At 41.5% G+C, this 22,238-nt stretch overlaps 2 protein-coding genes across 3 annotated transcripts in view; one reads left to right on the top strand and one right to left on the bottom strand.

The window, feature by feature from the left end:
* ATP11B (ATPase phospholipid transporting 11B (putative)) overlaps positions 1 to 22,238 on the top strand; it is a 412,741-nt gene that overhangs the window by 171,803 nt on the left and 218,700 nt on the right. The window lies entirely within an intron of this gene.
* On the bottom strand, positions 1,388 to 20,106 carry LAMP3 (lysosomal associated membrane protein 3). 2 transcript variants are annotated; one of them, XM_083364004.1, is made up of 6 exons: positions 19,912 to 20,106; positions 16,472 to 17,172; positions 15,349 to 15,471; positions 8,766 to 8,823; positions 5,654 to 5,821; positions 1,388 to 1,556 (listed from the first exon to the last, which is right to left on the bottom strand). In XM_083364004.1, exons 1-6 carry the CDS (start codon positions 19,958 to 19,960, stop codon positions 1,417 to 1,419), a joined length of 1,239 nt encoding a protein of 412 aa, XP_083220130.1. In that variant the 5' UTR covers positions 19,961 to 20,106; the 3' UTR covers positions 1,388 to 1,416. The 2 variants fall into 2 exon arrangements, with proteins under 2 accessions (XP_083220130.1, XP_083220131.1); XM_083364005.1 differs by having other exon boundaries at positions 16,472 to 17,169.

Raw genomic sequence — 22,238 nt, 5'->3', positions numbered from 1 at the left:
TTTGCTTGGCTTTTTCCATTCTATGTTTCATCAGTTTGAAAATTAGATTAGGCAGCTTGAATTATATGAGACAGATAATGCATTTTTAACCAATCTGTGGTTAACTGAAACATGGTTTATTTAAGTATTTCAGATTCCTGGGTTTGTACAATGCAGCGAGCTACAAATTTAAGCATTCTGGCCAAGCATATTGTGAAGCAACAATCTGTACGTGTGAAAAGCCTGCAGAGCTGGTTGGATTCACATGCTATGATATGCCATAACATGGTTTGGTTTTAGCTCAGCACAATGTAGAAAAAACCAGCCTGGGAGTTTTATAAACTATTATTTATTACTAAGCCAGTTAATGGCTACTCAATAAGCCATGATGAAGTCATGGCTTAGTATAAAGGGTGTATCCACTCTTTACTGCAAACTTGAAGTTGGCAGCAGATGTGAAATAATGATCTGTGAGTGATAAGTTGGCAGGGGGTTAATTTTGAAAATATCCTACATTCAGAAAATAGAGAAGGGCTGACATCCTATCCCTAACTAAGGAGTAATGTAAAATAATTAATTTCAGTCATAGAACCATTGAATCATAGGACTGGAAGAGAAGTTGAAGGTCTTCTAGTACAACCAACCCCTTGTTCAAGAGGAGTCCTTATCCCATCCTGGAGAAATAGCTCTCCAGTCTCTTAAAAACTTCCAGTGTTGGAGCAACCACAACTCTGAGTGGCAAGCTGTTCCACTGATTAATTGTTCTTACTGGCAGGAAATTCCTCCTTGGTTCCAGGTTGAATTTTCCTCTGATAATCTCCCACTCATTGCTTCTTGTCCTGCCCTCAGCATGTGACAAAACTGTTACTAAAATGCAGAGCATTTTGTTGACGTTTGTTGAACTTTTTGCCTAAGCATCCCTTACAATGTGCCTACTGCAGGCAGATCAGCCTGATAAATTGCGATAAAGAGACACACGCTTTATTACTACAGTATTAATTGAAATCATGGATTACAATTGCAAATACGTGCAGGTGAATTAAAAAAAAACAATAACGCCCAAGCAAATAAATACTTTGCTGCTGTTGTATATAGATAATAGACATGTATGCTCATGCATGGAGCTGGTTAATTTCTGATTAAGTGTTAAAAGTATCAGAAATTTAAAAATCATTTAAAGATGCTCAACGGCTATTGGCATATCTGATTGCCACAGCAAAGCAAGTAGAATCTCCCATTCTTCCTGTTCTTATCATTTGTTGCTCTATACCATGAGTCTTCAAACTTGGCCCTTTTATGACTTGTGGACTTCAACTCCCAGAATTCCTCAGCCAGGCACGCTGGCTGAGGAATTCTGGGTGTTGAAGTCCACAAGTCATAAAAGGGCCAAGTTTGAAGACCCCTGCTCTATACCCATTCATAAACAAAGTTCGGGATTCAGATACGGCTGTATCCAGAGTGAGTTTTCCTTCTATAAAGCACACAGGAGAACAGGATGATGATTATCAATCCGGACAAACTGAAGCCAATTGTTGCTGGGATCAGCCTCTTGTTTCTATCCAAAGTGCATTCCTCTTCTGCAGTTTGGAAAAAAAGAATATTAGACTTCAATAAAAAAAGCATCATATGATTCCACAGTGATTTTCATCGTAGTCAAACAAAGCTATAGAAAATTGTCCCAGACCTTGTGAGCACCCTATGTAAAAGTTATCTTTGTATTAGCTGAAATCATCTGAACTATGGCAAATCTTTAAAGAGGCAGTTTGTTTAAGTTTGTTAAGTCACCAGACTAGAAAGCCAATAGACCAGAGGTCTTCAAACTTGGCCTTTTTATGACTTGTGGACTTCAACTCCCAGAATTCCTCAGCTAGGCACGCTGGCTGAGGAATTCTGGGAGTTGAAGTCCACAAGTCATAAAAGGGCCAAGTTTGAAGACCCCAGCAGTAGACCATGAATTCCAGTCCCGCCTTAGGGATGAAAGCTGGTTGGGTGACTTTCAGCCAGTCTCTCTCTCAGCCCAACCCGCCTCACAGGGTTGTTGTTGTGACAAAAATAGGAGGAGGAAGGTGTGCTGGATATGTTCACTTCAGTTATTTATATAAATAATAAAGGCATGATAAAAATAATGAATAAATAATGCTATGAATGTCTTGACAATCCCAATAAGATTGAAACTGGTCGTGAGCTGCCTCCTGGTAGTCAGTACATCTGAAAATTATAAAAGCATTTGTTCTTTCCCCTTCATGGATTACTGCCTTGTCGTGGCGAAGGGGCTTGCGTAATTCAATGAAGCTATGAGCTATGCCGTGCAGGGCCACCCAAGACGGACAGGTCATAGCTGAGAGTTCTGACAAAACGTGATCCACTGGAGAAGGAAATGGCAACCCACTCCAGTATCTTTGCCATGAAAACCCTATGGACAGTACCAAAAGGCAAAACGATATGATGCTGGAAGATGAGCCCCTCAGGTCGGAAGGCGTCCAATATGCTACTGGGGAAGAGCAGAGGGCTAGTGCTAGTAGCGCCAGAAAGAATGAAGCGACTGGGCCAAAGCCGAAAGGACGCTCAGCTGTGGATGTGTCTGGTGGTGAAAGGAAAGTCCGATGCTGTAAAGATTTTTTCTCCATAGGAACCTGGAATGTAAGATCCATGAATCAAGGAAAGCTGGACGTGGTCAAACAAGAGATGTCAAGACTGAACATCGACATCTTAGGTATTAGCGAACTAAAATGGACAGGAATGGGTGAATTTAATTCAGATGACCATCAGGTATACTACTGCGGGCAAGAATCCCTCAGAAGAAATGGAGTAGCCTTCATAGTCAATAAAAGAGTAGGAAAATCAATACTGGGATACAATCCTCAAAATGACAGAATGATCTCAGTTCGAATCCAAGGGAAACCATTCAATATCACAGTAGTCCAAGTCTATGCCCCAACCACCAGTGCTGAAGAGGATGAAATTGACCGGTTCTATGAAGCCCTACAGCACCTTATAGAACTAACACCAAAAAATGATGTCTTTATCATCATGGGGGATTGGAATGCTAAAGTAGGAAGCCAAAAGATAACTGGAATAACAGGCAACTTTGGCCTTGGAGTACAAAATGAAGCAGGGCACAGGCTGATAGAATTTTGTCAAGAGAATACGATGGTCATAGCAAACATTATTTTCCAACAACCCAAGAGACTCTACACATGGACATCACCAGACGGTCAACACAGAAATCAGATTGACTATATGCTCTGCAGCCAAAGATGGAGAAGCTCTATACAGTCGGTAAAAACAAGACCAGGAGCTGACTGTGGCTCAGACCATGAGCTTCTCCTTGCAAAGTTTAGGCTTAAACTGAAGAAAGTAGGGAAAAGCACTAGGCCACTCAGGTATGAATTAAATCATATCCCTGTTGAATATACAGTAGAGGTAACAAATAGATTTAAGGAATTAGATCTGATAGACAGAGTGCCTGAAGAACTATGGACAGAGGTTCGCGACATTGTACAACAGGTAGCAACCAAAACCATCCCAAAGAAAAAGAAATGCAAGAAAGCAAAATGGCTGTCTGAGGAAGCTTTGCAAATAGCTGAGGAAAGGAGGAAAGCAAAAGGCAAGGGAGAAAAACATAGATATGCCCAATTGAATGCAAAATTCCAGAGAATAGCTAGAAGAGATAAGAATGCCTTCTTAAATGAACAGTGCAAAGAAATAGAAGAAAACAATAGAATAGGGAGGACCAGAGATCTTTTCAAGAAAATTGGAGAGATGAAGGGAACATTCCATGCAAAAATGGGCATGATAAAGGACCAAAATGGCAGGGACCTAACAGAGGCAGAAGAGATTAAGAAGAGGTGGCAAAATTACACAGAAGAACTATACAAGAATGAGCTTAACGTCCCTGATAATCACAATGAGGTGGTCACTGACCTCGAGCCAGACATCCTAGAATGTGAAGTGGGCCTTAGAAAAGCTGAGCAACAACAAAGCTAGTGGAGGTGACAGTATTCCAGCTGAGCTATTCAAAATCTTAAAAGACAGTGCAGTAAAAGTGCTACACTCAATTTGCCAGCAAATTTGGAAAACTCAACAGTGGCCACAGGATTGGAAAAGATCAGTTTACATTCCAATTCCAAAGAAAGGCAGTGCCAAAGAATGTTCAAACTATCGCACCATTGCACTCATTTCTCATGCTAGTAAAGTCATGCTTAAAATCCTACAAGCTAGACTTCAGCAGTATGTGGATCGAGAACTACCAGAAGTACAGGCAGGATTTCGAAGAGGAACTAGAGATCAAATTGCCAACATACGCTGGATCATGGAGAAAGCTAGGGAGTTCCAGAAAAACATCTACTTCTGCTTCATTGACTATGCTAAAGCCTTTGATTGTGTGGATCATAACAAACTGTGGCAAGTTCTTAAAGAGATGGGAGTACCAGACCATCTTATTTGTCTCTTGAGAAACCTATATGCGGGTCAAGAAGCAACAGTGAGAACTGGACACGGAACCACTGATTGGTTCAAAATTGGGAAAGGAGTCCGGCAAGGCTGTATACTGTCGCTCTGCCTATTTAACTTATATGCAGAGCACATCATGAGAAAGGCAGGGCTAGATGAATCAAAAGTTGGAATTAAGATTGCTGGAAGAAATATCAACAACCTAAGATACGCAGATGATACCACTCTAATGGCAGAAAGTGAAGAACTAAAGAGCCTCTTGTTGCGGGTGAAGAAGGAGAGTGCAAAAGTTGGGTTGAAACTTAACATTAAGAAAACCAAGATCATGGCATCTGGCCCTCTCAATTCCTGGCAAATAGATGGGGAAGAAATGGAGGTAGTGACAGATTTTGTTTTCCTGGGCTCCAAGATCACTGCAGATGGGGACTGTAGCCAAGAAATTAAAAGATGCTTGCTCCTAGGAAGGAAAGCCATGGCAAATCTAGACAGCACACTAAAAAGCAGAGACATCACCCTGTCAACAAAAGTGCGTATAGTCAAGGCTATGGTCTTCCCAGTTGCAATGTATGGCAGTGAAAGTTGGACCATAAGAAAGGCTGAGCGCCAAAGAATTGAGGCCTTTGAACTACGGTGCTGGAGAAGACTCCTGCGAGTCCCTTGGACTGCAAGGCGATCAAACTGGTCAGTCCTAGAGGAGATCAATCCTGACTGCTCTTTAGAAGGCCAGATCTTGAAGCTAAAACTCAAATACTTTGGCCACCTAATGAGAAAGAAGGACTCACTGGAGAACAGCCTAATGCTGGGAAAGATCGAGGGCAATAGAAGAAGGGGACGACAGAGAATGAGGTGGCTGGATGGAGTCACTGAAGCAGTAGGCGTGAGCTTAAATGGACTCCAGAAGATGGTGGAAGACAGGAAGGCCTGGAGGAACGTTGTCCATAGGTTCGCGATGAGTCGGACACGACTTCGCAGCTAACAACAACAACAACAATTTGTTCTTTGGGAGGCTACTGGGGAATTTATTAAAGGCAAGAGTCCTATTCACATATTTATATGCATGCATATAAATTGGCTTGGATTAAATGCAGCACAGCTGAGAGAGAATTTGGTGAAATCTTCATTGCTTCGCATCTAGCCCAAAGACCTATGGTGTGAATATGTCCCTTTGCTCCGTCAGCAGGTAACTCTTACTCATAGGACCCCCAGGGTTGCATTTACTAACCTTTTCCAAATTGGTTGTTTACGATATCAAAGGCTTGAAGCTGGGAATTGGCAACCTGTATTTGAAAGTTGCTGGCCAAGCTCACCGTTTGCTTACTGAGACATTTGAAGCAGTTTCCCACAGCTGTGGAAAAGAGCTGGTCATTTTTAATTCCATTGTATACAAAACCTGAAATTTGCAGAGAAAGACACATCATTGCTGATCTTTGTGGCTAATTTTCTCTCTGGGATATATCTCTGTGTCTGTGCAATACCAAACCCTAAAACTAATGCCCTGTTTTTTTTGTCCAACACTGAGCTGTGCTTTAGATGTCCTGGTTGGAGTCATATGATACAGGGGTCCCCAACCCCCGGTCCGTGGACCTGTACCGGGCTGCGGCACAAACAAGCAAAGCCCCATCTGCGAGATGCAGGCAGCACACAAAACCAGGCACTCTCTAATCGATGGAAAAACCTTTCTCCACGGAATTGGTCCCTGGTGCCCAAAAGGTTAGGGACTTCTGATATGAAAGACTAGTCCAGGGGTCTCCAAAGTTGGCAATTTTAAGACTTGTGGACTTCAACTCTCAGAATTACCCAGCCAGCATGGGGGATTCTGGGAGTTGAAGTCCACAAGTTTAAAGTTGCCCACTTTGGACACCTCTGGACTAGGCCAATGTTTCTCAACCTTGGCCACTTCAAGATATGTGGACTTCAACTCCCAGAATTCCCCTGCCAGCATGAAGGTTGAAGTCCACACATTTTAAAAGGGGTCAAGGCTGAGAAACATTGGGTGATTCTAAGATACAGTAGAGTTGGTTTGGCTGTGTTTCCAGGCAATGTTAATCTGCAGTCTTCCAGATCTTGAGCTGTGTGAAAAATACGCTGGTATGAACTGGGAGGGATCTCAATGCCTGAACTCTGTTCTGCTTTAGTATTGAGGGTGATATCCTTACAGCTTTACTGCAGGATAAATTAGTGGAATTCCAAAAAAGTTCCATAAAAGTGTCCTGTGCCAGTGAGAAAAACAATCCCCGCTAATAGATAGATAGATAAATAACCTTTATTGTCATTTTTTACTGTGGGCACAATGGCACACATTAAAAATGAAATTTAGTTGCTTGCTCTCAAAGTGTACCCATACATAATACTTGGTGCAGCAGTGGGCTAATGCCTCCTTAAGTAACACCAGCTGCCTGCAATTAGTGCAGGTTCGCATCCCACCAGGCTCAAGGTTGACTCAGCCTTCCATCCTTCTGAGGTAGGTAAAATGAGGACCCAGATTGTTGGGGGCAATTAAGCTGACTTTGTAATAATGCCGCTTGGGGTGTGTGTGAAAGCCCTAATAAGCAGGCATATACATAGAATGAAGGCTACTGCTAAGCTTGTAAGCCGCCCTGAGTCTTCGGAGAAGGGCGGGATATAAATGGAATTAAAATAAATAAATAAATAAACAATAATACACATTTAAACATACTATATACAACATATGTATAGACCTACACCCTTATATATAAGCAGCATATACGGTAAATACTAATCACTGTCCATCTTGAATACATAGCGGAAGAAGGAAGCTTGAGAGTTCACAAGGTTCCATATGTATGGAACAAAGCTGTGACTGAATCTGGATGTTCTGCTACAGATACCACGGAGCCCCCTCCTCCCAGAAGGTAACAAGGAAAACAGGTCGTGAAGAGGATGTGTAGCATCCCAGGCAATCCTGCGGACTCTGCTCAAGCATCGCTTATGTGCCATGTCCTGGATGGAAGGAAGTGAATTACCAATAATCTTTTCTGCCATCCTCACCACTCTTTGCACTGCCTTCCTGTCCAAAGCATTGATGCTTCCAAACCAGACTGTAATGCAAATATGACAGGATGCTCGTCCCTCTATAGAAAGTGGTAAGGACAGGGGAAGGAAGATGTGCTTTTCTCATGCGATACAGTAAATGCGGGCGCTGCTGTGCCCGCTTCGCCAGTGTCTTGCTGTAGAGCGACCAAGCCAGCCTACTTGTTAACTGCACACCCAGGATTTTGATGCTGGTAACTGTCTCCACAGGTAAATCATTAAAGCACAGAGACGTGTGGCTGTGCCTGCCTTTTCTGAAATCGACAGTGATCACTTTCGTTTTCCCAGTATTTAAAACTAGGCTGTTTTCCTTACACCACTTCACCAAACCCTCAACCTCCTTGCAGAGGTGGACTGTGGACTGGGGGAAGAGAGATGTTTTGAAGTTGCTGGACTTGGGTTAATCTGAAAAGTTCAGCTAGTTGTCTACAATTTTGTTCTCTAGAGCTCTTCTGCTTCAGTTCTGGTCACCACGATAGAAAAGAGATGCTAAGCCTCTAGAAAATGTGCAGAGAACAGCAACCAAGATGATGAAGGCTCTAGAGCAGTGACGGCAAACCTTTGAGAGACCGAGTGCCCAAACTGCACTTATGTATCGTCGGGTGCCAGGTGGGTGTGGCCCATTGGATGGGTGTGGCCCATTCTGTGGGTGTGGCTGCAGTGGTAATGTCAGACTGGGTGGGACTAAAAAGTTCAATCAATCAATTTCAACTTTACGAGATTTTTTTTCCACAAGAAGTTGAAATTGATTGATTGATTGAACCTTTTTTTTTTTGCACATGATGGCGGAGGCCTAATGCGAAAAGGCTTTATAAAACCCAGCTGAAGGCTTAGGACTGGGGCGACAGCGCGTGTGCCCACAGAGAGGGCTCTGCGTGCCACCTGTGGCACGCGTGCCATAGGTTTGCCACCACGAGTCTAGAGGCTAAATCATATGATGAACAGTTGAGGGGGGTTAGTTATGTCTAACCTATCAAACAGAAAGATTGGGGGGTGGGGCACGAGAGCTGTCTTCCAGTACTTGAGGGGCTGTCACAAAGAAGAAGGGATTGACTTATTCTTCAAAGCACCAGAGAGCAAGGAAAGAAATAACAGACAGAAGCTTGTTAAAGAGAGATCCAATATAAAAGTTAGGAGAAATTTTCTGATAGTGAGAACGTGGTTCCTTCCAGCCCTGTGATTCCATGTTCTCTTTGTAACCCAGCATTTAATTGTGCCGGTATCTCAGGGAGAGATGGATGCCACTTTAGCGATCATCTGAATGTAGACACCCTAGTACCTACCTTGTGTGGGAACTGTCAAAGAGGCTTCAACCGTGCTGATATAATAGACCATTTCTTTCTGCAAGTAATAATGGAAGGAGAGAGAAAGGTTTTGTAGCATTTTAAATCCCGATGACTTTTTTTAGAATTAGCTGGGATTCAGGCATCCCGTTATGCCTTTATATTTTGCAAGGCTGATCTTGTGTGCCCAGCACTTTCACTGCTACCTTATCTTGGCTTCATGTGGCTAGTTTCATTGAAGCTTAGCATGGTATGTGAATCTCCAGCCGATGTAATTTGTAAACTATAGGAATGTAGAAGTCGGCGTGAACCCAGCTGATGGTGCTTTACTCTGCAAGCTACAGATAAGCAAAATGTGTTTTATTATTTATTTACCCCAGTTTGTTATTTCTTTACGCCAAATTGTATGCCAGCTATTCATCAGATTCGACAAGCTACAGATAATCCTCAATTTACAACAATTCATTTAGTGGCCATTCAAAGTTACAGTGGCACTGAAAAAACGGGACCTTATGACCACCTTTCTCACTTACGACCGTTACAGCATCCCCGTGGTCATGTGATCAAAATTCAGACGTTTGGCAATCGGTTCATATTTATGATGGTTGCAGGGTCCCGGGGTCACGTGATCCCCTTTTGTGACCTTCTGACAAGCAAAGTGGAGAAGCCAGATTCACTTAACAACCGTGTTACTAACTTAACAATTGCAGTGATTCTCTTAACAACCGTAGCAAGAAAGGTCCTAAAATGGGGCAAAATTCAGTTAAGAATTGTCTCACTCAACGGAAGGTTTGAGCTCAGTTGTGGGCATAAATTGAGGATTATCTGTGCATAAAGTACGGCTTATAGTCCACAGTGACTAGATTCACATATCACGCTGAGCCTCATAAAGACTGAAGATAAGGAACAGATTCACCTCCGCAAGGTGACATCGTGAAGCAAATGCCGCTATTGTGTGTTTCTGATGCAGGTACATAAATTATGGCATTTCTGCAAATTCAAGATAGCGCATACTTCACCCTTGACCTCCATACCTGGCATACCCAGGGTTGCACACCCAGGATTGCACGCCTGTAACAAATAAAGCCCAAAGTAAACCATCATATTAGAGCTTAACGTGAGAGTGAATTCGAGTCTTTTTCTTAAATCGATGGCTCCATTCATATAACATCCTTCGCCAGACTCGGGAACGTCTTTTCAAATGCTTTGGCTAAGCGTGATTAATCTTTTTCTCTCCACCTTCTTTGTATAAAATCAATCCATTGGGTGGGTTTATGATTCCAAGTTTCACACAACTCAGAACAAAGGTTAATTCACCAGTCTGATTGGTAGGTATTTATTTTGGAAAATTGATATAGCCACCTACTCGCTCACAATTTACAGAAAATAAAACAGAATAGAGGGGAAAATGTTGTTGTTGTTATTATTATTAAACACACACACACACCATTGTGTGAATGCCACTAGGTAAGAATATTTATGGTATGGCCAGCTCTTTCTCTTTCCAAACCTTTTCTAGTCTTTTGTTCCTTATTTGAGCGCCAATAAAGAAGGAAAGTTAAACAGCACCTAAATACTAGGAATCCAGTAAATCGGATTCTGGTTGGTAAACATGCTTCTTGAGGAAATGGGAGAGAAATTTCATATCTACTCATATTTCAAGGAGCAGATTTGACTCTCCTCTTGTATCATGAAAGGACTGGATTATGCAATACAGTATCTTTAGCAATACTGGCCATGGAAGGCAGTGGGAAGGATAAGGCAACTCAAAATTTAGAATAGAGTGTAGTGTAGTGTAGTGTAGTGTAGTGCAGAGTAGAAGAGAGTAGAATAGAATAGAAGAAGAAGAAGAAGAAGAAGAAGAAGAAGAAGAAGAAGAAGAAGAAGAAGAAGAAGAAGAAGAAGAAGAGGAGGCGGAGGAGGAGGAAGAGGAAGAAGAAGAAGAAGAAGAAGAAGAAGAAGAAGAAGAAGAAGAAGAAGAAGAAGAAGAAGAAGAAGAAGAAGAAGAAGAAGAAGAAGAAGAAGAAGAAGAAGAAGAAGAGACCCTGGAGGTCATCTAGTCCAACCCCCTGCTCAGGCAGGAAACCCTATACCATTTCAGACAAATGGCTGTCCAGTCTCTTCTTTAAAACTTTCACTGTTGGAGCGTTCAAAACCTCTGGAGGCAGGTTGTTCCACTGGTTAATTGTTCTAACTGTCAGGAAGTTTCTCCTTAGTTCTAGGTTGCTTTGTTTAGAGTGCATATTTTAAGACAGGCATTGCTGAGAGTTTGGAAGAAGTACAGACATAAGTTAGATTGCAAGATACCATTGTGGGCAATTCCAAAACACGCAATAGAAAATATACATGCTGGTTTCAAACATGATGTGACTATGTACAAGGAGATCCTAAGCTTGGAAAGAAATGAGTGGTGTCTGAAGCCATATAGTCTCTTGCGAGACGAGAAGATTGTACAAAATTGGTTTCAATATACTCAGTTACGGGCCAGGTGGAAAGAAGACCAGAAAAATGGTTTTACAATGACTGATGAAAATCTGATAAAGCAAATTAGAAATCAGGGACCAGCACATATTAAACGGATATATCTTGCGTTGATAGAGATTGATTCAGAAACAGAACTTGTTAAGGATTGTATGATAAAATGGGCCCAAAACATCCAGGAAGTTATCACAATGGACACGTGGGAAAAGATTTGGGTGAGGAACGTAAAATTTACACAAGCTCAAAACTTAGAGAACTTTTATAAAATGTTTTATAGATGGCATTTAGATCCTAAAAAGCTTGCAAGTATGTATCCGAATTATCAGCCAAAATGCTGGAGATGTGGAGATGAAGATGCAACATATTTTCATGTATGGTGGACTTGTAAAAAGATCAAGGTTTTTTGGATAAAAATTTGGTGGAATATGCAGAAGATTTTTAAGCAAAGGATAAAGTTTTGTCCGCAACTCTTCTTGTTGGGAATAATTATGGATGCTACGGTTGTGGACACTAAGTTGATGTTAAATTTAATTACGGCAGCAAGACTTTTGATAGGTCAGTATTGGAAGAAAGAGGAACTGCCGACCATAGAAGAGTGGACTTTAAAGGTCTCCGACCTGGCAGAGATGGCGAAGATTTCGGCTTATTTGAAAGATCACTCGCAAGAACGTTATATTATGGAATGGAGAAAATGGATTGAGTTTATCCAGAACAAGTATAGGGTTAAGAAGTTTCATGTAGCATTTGAATAAGTCTTCTTTCTTTTTTTCTTTTTCTATTTTAGTTTTTCTATATATATTTAATATTACTAAGGTTTGTCTTATCCTATATAAGCTAGAGAGTGATGGATTCTAGAGTTTATGGTTGTTAGTATATGTTTGTTTATGATTGTTTTTTTATATATATACCTTGTATTTAGCTCTGGGAAGTCAGGGGGGAGGGGGGGAGGGGGGAGAGGTAGGGGGGGAGGGAGAAGGGAGGGGGAGGGGGATTGTTAAAGATAAATTGTATGTTAAACCTTTTCAATAAAAAAAAAACCTCTGGAGGCAGGTTGTTCCACTAATTGTTCTCACTGTCAGGAAGTTTCTTCTTAGTTCTAGGTTGCTTCTCTCCTTGATTAGTTTCCATCCGTTGCTTCTTGACCTGCCCTCAGGTGCTTTGGAGAAGGCAGGACAAGAAGCAATGGATGGAAACTAATCAAGGAGAGAAGCAACCTAGAACTAAGAAGAAACAATTTGCACCATTGTTTCGCCACAGCCATTAATGTGCCTCTCAACTGCACTGCCCTTTCTAAGATCTTACTTGAGTGAAATAATACTTCACTTGCAGAGAAGCAAAGAGATAGAACAAACACTAGAAGCTGAGCCTTGATTTCACGGGTGTCAAACTCGCTGCGTCACGTGACGTGTCGCAACGAATCGTGACTTTTTTTTTTTAACCGCCGAAGCTGGGGTGGACGCGGCCTCCGTATGATGCAACCGGCCTGCGGGCTGGCAGTTTGACACCCCTGCTTTATTTGAAAGGAAAAAGCGGGTTGGAGAGATGGGGAGGGGCTTACAGAGCACATGCTGTGCAGTGATTTATGTCTGTGTGAAAGAGACTTTTCATTTTTCTCCGATCTGTCATGAAATCTGGAACTGTCAGATACAGGTAGTCCTTGACTTATAACCACCCCTTTAGCGACTGTTCAAAGATACAAAGGTGGCCCCCAACATGGTTTCGCATCTTGTCTACATCCTGCGGATGGAGCTTCGCTTGTTTGCGTGGACTGGTTTCTGACATGGCGTGGACTGGTACTGGTCCACGAATCGGAGGTTGGGGACCCCTGCTATAACCGGTCCTCACACTTACAACTGTTGCAGCGTCCCTATGGTTACATGATCAAAATTCAGGTGCTTGGCAACCAGCATGTATTTACAAATGGTTGCCGTGTCCAGGGATCATGTGATCGACATTTGCGATCTTCCCAACCGGGTTCCAGCAAAACCAGAGTCAACGGGGTAAAGTTTAACAACCACATGAGTCACTTAACAACTGCAAGGATTCACTTAATAACCATGGGTAAAAAAGATTGCAGAATTGGGTGCAGCTGACTTAACAATTGCCTTGCTTAGCGACAGAAAATTTGGTCCCAATTGCAGTCATAAGTCACGGACTATTTGTAGCCTTGGTATCAGGTTGTACGTATGTGTGTGTTGCATACACACCAGTTTTGTGCCTTGGAAACTGACCTAACTTCAGTAAAGCAAAAATAATTATTTACTAATTGATTACTCGTGTTTTCTCTTAAGTTTCAAGGCTGCCCAAATCTCAAAGAGTGCAGAGAGTGGGTCAACAGGCAGTGCTAAACTATAGCAAGCTAAATAAGCCAGAACTAGTTGGACTGACATAGATAGTCTAATCTGTGGGGCTAACTATCGTAAAGTAAAGATGCTAGACACAACTGTAATTGAAGCCTCTTATCTGCTCATGTGTCCACCGTCTTGATTATTTTTATCTTTTATCTCTGCAGATATTCCAGATTGGATGCATTTCAACAAGCCACAAATCATGGCTTACAACCCTACACTCCCTGAAGTAGAGAAAGGCATTATGATTTGGCGTAAACCATGAACCACGAGAAATTAAAACAGTGGTGTGGAATTGCCACAATAAAAATTGAAAGGAAATCACATGAGGGAAAATTGGAAGGAGAAAAGGTTAAAGTCACAGCAACACAACTAGTAATTACTTGCAATGAGGATGCATTGCATTGTTTTATTTACACATTGCATTGTTTTATTTACACATTTTGTCTTACCATTCCCCAATGATACAACATATTTTTTTCCTTCCTAGATGTTTATAAGCTACTTTTCTATTAAGGAGATATATTGTGTGGCTATATTTCACTTTGTATGTATTCTGGTTTTCCATATCATGTTCTTCCCAGTTTTATGTGATATGCAAAACTGATTCAGTGAATAAAAAACATGGCTTGATTAAGGGAAGGAAACCACAGCTTAGAAACATATTTAATGTTGGCTTGCTAATTCCAAGAAGTGAAAGCTTTGTGGCTTATTCTTAGTTTGTTTTTATTCTGTGCCTAAACTTGTAACCAATTCACAAATGTTCAAAGCAAGACTTAGGGAAGCTAGCTATGATCAATTTTCTGTTTGAGAAGGCTGAATTTGTAATGGTTTGGACTGTTGGCTGTTGGCTTATGCAAGGTGATATACGTGTGTAGATAACTGTGATCTGAGCACTTCTCTTGAAAGAACACTTGGAGAGAACCTTATATAAATAAAACTAAAGCCAAGCATTTCACAATACTAAAGTAAGAAGTAGAAACTCAATATGAATATAACCCTTGTGGTTAGTTTGGCTAGTTCATTGTGTATGTGTGTTGCATTTTCTGCCTGCTGGATGCACATTTTGTGTCATAGGAAACTTGATCTAACTTCAGCAAAGCAAATTATTGAGATCTATAGAAGTATAAATTGTATTAATCATAATTTTGTTATCCATGGATTGGGACATGCTCATTGAGTCATTTCTTTGAAGAAGATTCCAAAGCCCTCAATTCAAACTTACAACCACAGTTTGAGCCCAAAATTTCTGTTGTTAAGTGTAACATTTGTTAAGTGAGTTTTGCCCTATTTCACGACCTTTCTTGCCACAGTTGTTAAGTGAATCACTGCGGTTGTTAAGTTAGAAGCACGGTTGTTAGGTGCATCTGGCTTCCCCATTGACTTTTCTTGACAGGTGGTCGCAAAAGGTGATCCGGCACACTGCAACTGTCATAAATATGAGACAATGGCCAAGTGTCCGAATTTTGATCATGTGACCCATGGGGATGCTGCCACGGTCATAAGTGTGAAAAATGGTCACTTTTTCAGTGCTGCTGTAACTGTAATGGTCACTAAATGAATTATAAGTTCGAGGGCTACCAGCAGTGGTGGGATTCAGCCGGTTCGCACCATTTTGGCAGAACCAGTAGCTAATTTTTTGTTGCCCAGGCCCAGAACGGACTTCCGGAAGTGGCATCCCCACAGAGAACTGGCTGTCCACATATTTGAATCCCACCATTGGCTACCTGTACCATCTCTGAAGAAAATCTTACCTTAGTAAAAATAAATTTTACGAAGCCACCTTCAAACGAGACGTTGAGCATTGATTGGCTATATCCGCAATATCCTGCGGTGTGTGTGGTGTTAGGATCAATATTAAAATATTCTAGTTCGCCCTGTGAAATAGGCAAGACATCAGTGCATTAAGATAAGATAACCTTTATCGTCATTTTTTTAATGTGGGGACAACGGCACACATCAAAAATGAAATTTAGTTGCCCGCTCTCAAAGTGGAACACATACATGACACACACCGAACCATACTATATACAACATATGTATAGACCAACACCCTACATATACATCAATAAATATTAAATACTGCCCATCTTGAATATATAACGGAAGGTGGAAGCTTGAGAGTTCACAAGGTTAATGCTGTATGGAATGAAACTATGGCTGAATCTGGATGTTCTGCTGCGGATACCACGAAGCCCCCTCCTCCCAGAAGGGAACAAGGAAAACAGGTCATGAGGAGGGTGTGTAGTGTCCCAGACAATCTTGCGGACCCTGCTCAAGCAACGCTTCTGTGCTATGTCCTGGATGGGAGGGAGGGAACCGCCAATGATCTTTTCAGCCGTCCTCACCACTCTCTGCACCGCCTTCCTGTCTGAAGCAGTGATGCTTCCAAACCAGACTATGATGCTGCATGACAGGATGCTCCCGATCGTCCCCCTGTAGAAAGTGGTCAGGACAGGGGAAGGAAGATGAGCTTTTCTCATGCGCCGCAGAAAATGCAGGTGTTGCTGTGCCCGCTTCACTACTTTCTTACTGTTGAACGACCAAGCCAGCCTACTCAGTAGCTGCACACCCAGGAATTTGATGATGGTAACTGTCTCCACAGGTGAATCATTAATGCACGGAGAAGTGTGGCTGTGCCTGCCTTTTCTGAAATCGACAATGATCTCTTTGTTTTTTCTGGTATTTAAAACTAATTTCAACCAAGACTGAGGAATTATTGTTGCTTACAAATTTAGAGCAATAAATGTGTAACAAGCTTCATTTTGAGGGTCATCTGACTGGAACCAGATTGGGGAAGGCTTGATTAAACACTTTCTGACCATACAAAAGACAAAAACAAGGAAAGGGGGTGGGAGAGCTACACTAGCCACTTACCGCTTTTGTGTTCGTAACAATCATTGTCAAGCCAATTAAGGCTTTAATGCAATCTGCGGTTCCGTTGGAAACACTGTAAGTGCCGGTAATAGCTGGTGATGGTTGAAGTGCTAATCTTGGTCCAGTTTGACTTGTTGGTATAGCTGAAGTGACCTGGACGGATGTCATGCTCTTGTGTGCTGCAGAACTTGTTTTCTCAGTGGTTGTGTGTTGTTTCCTTAGCTTTGTGGTGTGCTGGTCAGTAGCCCTGGAGAGAGTCTTATATACATTTTCCTTAGTTGTGCTCAAAACAGGAGTCGCTTTTTTTCGACTAACTGATAGTCGCAGTTTTGAGGTTGTTTCTTGAGACACCGTTCTTATTTTTAAGGCTTTGTGGGTTTCGGTCCAATCAATTTGTGGGTCGGATTGCAAAATTGTTGTCCTTGCAGCCTCCATGGGTTCCCACACAGCCTGTAATTCTGTCAATGGGATGGATTCTGCCTTTAACATCTTAGCTGTAGGTGCTGAAGGAATTCCATGTGCTATTCCATGGCCTAATTGATCGGCCAATGCTTGTGAATGACTGTATGGATTAATCATGGCTTGGGAATTGGAAGGAGTGGAACTGCCAGGAAAAGCTGCCTGCAGAAATGAGGTGGGTCTTAGGCTTGTCCTATTTGGTGCCTCTTTATCCAGCATGTTACCAGTGCAAGGAAAAACTGCTGCGCACAGAAAAGAGAGTTAGTCTTGTTTTTAATCAGCTTTCATTATTATGCATGTCCCTGAACTTCTTCATGTACCTCAAGAAAAAAAATGAAGTCCTTTCTCCTTAGCCTAAATTCTTGGTGTACGTTCTGAATTTGCTCACCATTATGGAACTGTAATTATGGAAGGTTTATAATCTTTATTATTACTGTTTTACAAAGCCTTACTAAGACCACACTTGGAATACTGCATCTAGTTCTGGTCACTGCAACATCAAAAAGATGTTGAGACTTTGGAAAGAGCGCAGAGAAGAGCAACAAAGATGAACAGGGGCCTGGAGACTAAAACATACGAAAAATGATTGCAGGAATTGGGTATGTGCGGTCTAGCGAAAAGAAGGACTGGGGTGACATGGGTTCCAATATCTCAGGGGCTGCCACAAAGAAGAGGGAGTCAAGCTATGTGTTGTGATTCAGGGTCAGCCTGTGGGTTCAGCAGTTGGGTCGGACGACTCAGAGGAGGAGGAGGGTGTTGAAGAGCTTGCTGAGGGGGTTGAAGATCTTGCTGATGAGAGCCCTCAGCCAGGCCCCTCCTACCTGGTCATGACGGAGACCCAGCTGTGTGAGCCTGACAGTGTGGATGAAGATGACCCACAGCTGGCCCTGTTCAAGGACGCCCGACGCAGGAGGCAATCAGGAGTAAACAGAGAAAGGCAATGGGGCACCTCGGAAGGAGGCAGAGAGAAGCCACGCCCTGAACTGTATAAAAGGGGAATGCATGGGAGGGCTGGTTTGCTGAAGGCAACCGCTTGAATAGCTCCTGTTTCATAGCTCCTGTTTCATGGTTGGTGTCTTGTTTTGCTCTGTTTTATGTTAATAAATTTGGCAGGCTTAATTCCAGCCTCTTGCTGTTTGTAAAGGGGTTGTCCCTGCCTTTTCTGCAGGGCCGGTAGCAGGCTGGTACAGAACACTATGCTCCAAAGCACCCGAAGGCAGGACAAGAAGCAACGGATGGAAATTAATCAAGGAGAGAAGCAACCTAGAACTAAGGAGAAATTTCCTGACAGTGAGAACAATTAACCAGTGGAATGACTTGTCTCCAGTGCTTTTTTTTGTAAAAGAAAAAGGTGCCGGAACTCACACATGTCATACAACCCCCCTTGCCTACCCTACAAGGTTCCATCCAAAAAAGGTGCCGGAACTCCGTTCTGAGTGTTCTATGACAAAAAAAAGCCCTGCTTGTCTCTATCACTGGAAGTTTTAAGAAATGATTGGACAACTGTTTGTCTGAAAAGGTGCTCGAGCAGAGGGTTGGACTAGACCTCTAAAGTCTATCTAGCTCTTTTATTCTGTTAATTTCTGCTACTGAGAGGAAGAGGAGGAGGAGACTGCTTTACAGTTAGTATCTTGAAATCTTTTCAGAATGTCTCGACAGTTTTATGAACCAATTTCATACTAACTCTATTTCTTTGGAATATTTGTTTCAATTGCAAAACAGAGTCATACAAGAGTCTTCCATTTCCTGTTTCTCACTCTCCCCTCATAGGGTTTTCCCATGAATTGAAAGCGTTTGCCTGCTCGTTTTTGCATTGAACGAAAAACTACCATGAAATGTGCTGTGCCCATTGGCGTTGGCTATCCTGCTGCAATTACATCTATATTTACTCAGTGCAAGCCCCCGATTTCTCTCTAAGATCCTGGCTAACCCACATTAATAGAAGATGCACCAGCTGAGGGTGCCCTGGGACAATATCAAAATAAAAGCTTTCATGTTATTTATATTATTTATTTTAATCCCATTTATATCCCGCCCTTCTCCGAAGACTCAGGGCGGCTTACAATTTTAAGCACAAACCAATGTGCTTAGCAATAGCCTTCATTCTATGTATATGCCTGCTTGTTACAACTAAAGGCCACTTCAGTTTGTTCTGCTCTTGGGCTGAGCAGGAGAGGGCAAGTGTGCAGGATGAGGAAGTTGAGGGTTACCAGAACTTAAATGTTCCATAGTTTGGTCAAGTGGGGCCACAGCCAGTGACCCTTTCCCATGGTGGATTTGATAAATCTTGGATCTAAAATGAGCTCTCCCTTTTGCATCACCTAGGATCCCAAGATTGCTTAAGAACTGCAACACTCATTACAAAAATCCAAAAAGGGGAAAATGGATATGCTGTTTTTGATCTCAACATCTTTGGTTTAATACAGGTAGTCCTTGACTTACGACCACAATTGAGCCCCAAATTTCCATTTGAGACAGTTGTTAAATGAGTTTTCTCCCATTTTACGACCTTTCTTGCCAGAGTTGTTAAGTGAACCACTGCAGCTGTTAAGTTAGTAACACAGTTGTGAAGTGCATCTGGCTTCCCATTGACTTTGCTTGTTAGAAGGTCACAAAAGGGGATTGCATGACACCGGGATGCTGCAACTGTCATAAATGTGAGCCAGTTGCCAAGCATCTGAATCATGATTACATGACCAAGGGGATGCTGCAACGGTCGTAAGTATGAAAAACGGTCATAAGCTACTTTTTTCAGTGATGGAACTTAGAAGGGTCACTAAACAAATGGTTGCAAGTCAAGGACAAAAGGTTGGATAAATAAAAGTTATTTCACAGCAGATTTTTCCCCCCCACCAGTTGTTCACAGTGTAACACAGTGCTTCCTGGATAGCCAAAACTGAACTTTCACTTGCATGCAAACATAATTCTAACACAGGCAAATAAAGTGTAACATGTTGCCAGCTCTGTAGATGTCTACTCACCTCCAGCTGTGATTAGGAGAAATTCAATTAATGGCTTCCACTGACTCATGATGCAACCACTTTAAACTGAATTATTGTGGTAGAAGAAGGATTGGATTAATGCCACGTTTTGGTCCTTAAGAAACCACAGTGATCCTAGTGGTTTTTCTTCCCTACTAGCAGGTTCACTCAGCCACTTCTCTGGCAAACAAGAAGTCTCCTGTTCCCTGATGAAGAGTGTTGAGCAAAGAGGAAGCAGTGCTCAAGAAGAGTGAAATTTCTGAGTTATATAGGCAGTTGGTAAGTCACAATGCGAGAAGGAAAGGGTGGAGAAAAAGCATCTTTGAAACACGTGAGTGTGCTTTTTTAGAAGGTTGGTGGAACTGAAATTAAGAGCAAGATTGCAGATGCTATGGCCAATTAATTTCACTTTCTTTGAACCCATTTCTTAAAATTCTGCAATAGGCATTTCAATCTGAGCAGAAGAATGGATTCCAGAGACAAATGGATCCATCCGGATGATCTAGGACAGTGCTGTTCCACCTTAATCACTTTTAAGATATGTAAACTTCAGTTCCCCAAATTCCCCAGCCAGCATGGCTGGCTAGTGAATTCTGGGAGTTGAAGTCCACCTATCTTAAAGTTGTTAAGGTTGAGCATCACTAATCAAGAACCATCTCACTGAGTCTCAGAAGCAGGAAAAAAAATATAGAAAGCCTTGTGGTATTCCCCATCCCACTCAAATCCTTTGAGATTAGGGGAACTTTCTTTCCAATACTGGTCAATTGAAACCAAGGATGGATTCCTGCAGAATTTTAATAATAATAATAAAAAGTATTTCTTGCCTCTAATCATGGGCGAGGTTATCAAGCAGAAATAAAAATGACATGACAGCATAAGTTTAGTTTTTAACTAGTTACCAGAAACAAGATTTTTTTTTTAAAAAAATGGCATTGACATCTGATTTCATTAACTGCTTGCCATTACTTAAGAAATCTTGAATTGTAGAAGGAATAAGATTCATTAATGGCACGCTTCACAGCCATATTGAAAGAAATATATTTTGCTGGTATAAAAGGCTGAATTTTATTTTGAGATTTTTTTAAAAAAAAACCTCTCCCAATATTCGTATTTTTCCTTATAGATCTGATAAATATGCAGCACAAAATCACATCTTTTTTTCTTTCCCAGACATGGAAATTTTCCACAAAAATTTGTGGAACTTTTCAATTTCTAATCAGAGTAACTGAAGAGATAAAATTTCTAAAATGGAGAGAAGATAGTTGTAAACTTGAGCAATTTCTGTTGTGTAAATGAGTGTGGCAACATGTGGAAGCTTCCTTTAGTGAAATGTTGTTGTTAGCTGCGAAGTCGTGTCCGACCCATCGCGACCCTATGGACAACGTTCCTCCAGGCCTTCTTGTCCTCTACCATCTTCTTTAGTGAAATAATACAGTACATCCCAAATGTACATTAAATCTTTCCTAAAACTGTCTTGCATCCTTGTGGGCAAAATTAGTATTGCATGCGGTTTTAGCACTTTACAGTAACTCTACTTGGTTGATTTCTTTAAAGGCTTCCAAAGCTTTGCTCTTGCCATTTCCTTGCTTAATTCACTGAATTTTAGAGGCTATTCATAGTCATTGCCTCCCATTTTTAACATTCATGTATTTCCTAGCAGTGCTTCTTTTTATTTATTTCTCACCAGAAAAATCTATTAAGGATAAAAAAAGAAAGAAATAATCTTTTGACTAGGCTCTTTGTTGTACAGCTTGATATTTAATGTTCACACTTTTGTAGAATGTTAGCTACGGTCATTCCAACATAATAAAAAAGCCATAATAAATATGTTCTGAGTTTTATTGACTGGACAATTAGAAAGGACTAATGTGAGTTTATACTATTGGAGTTACATACAGTATCTTACTCAAGAAGATAATGGTTAGTAATGTAATTCTGATCTAGTGGCCTGCTTTGGGTTCTGATATGATTCTTCAGTAACTAAAATTATCTTTTTTAAATGGATTGATGTAGTGGCAATGCCAAACACCATTGGTATTGCAAGGAGATTAATGGCAATTTTTATTTCTCCTTCCTGTTAAGAAACATTTAAAACAGTGTTTCTCAACCTTGGGCACTTTAAGGTTTGTGGACTTCAACTCCCAGAATTCCTTAGTCAGCCACACTGGCTGGGGAATTCTGGAAGTTGAAGTTCACACTACTTAAAAGTTCCCAAGGTTGAAAGAGACACTGGCTTTATAGGTCAAATTCTAAACTGACCTGCTTGTTTTTCACTTTTGCTTGTTGAATAAAGAGGAAATATCTTTGTAGCTGCAAACCTGTGAAAA

Source organism: Vipera ursinii, assembly GCF_947247035.1.
Source record: "Vipera ursinii genome assembly, chromosome: 5".
Lineage (NCBI taxonomy): Eukaryota > Metazoa > Chordata > Lepidosauria > Squamata > Viperidae > Vipera > Vipera ursinii.
This window is presented reverse-complemented; position numbering and strand designations above follow the sequence as displayed.

Excerpts from the sequence above, each read along its gene's own strand:
- LAMP3 (XM_083364004.1), bottom strand. The coding sequence starts at position 19,960 with ATGAGTCAGTGGAAGCCATTAATTGAATTTCTCCTAATCACAGCTGGA. Across the intron at positions 17,173-19,911 it reads TCTCCTAATCACAGCTGGAG|CAGTTTTTCCTTGCACTGGT; the intron begins GTGAGTAGACAT and ends TTCTGTGCGCAG. Across the intron at positions 15,472-16,471 it reads TTGTTACGAACACAAAAGCG|GGCGAACTAGAATATTTTAA; the intron begins GTAAGTGGCTAG and ends CCTATTTCACAG.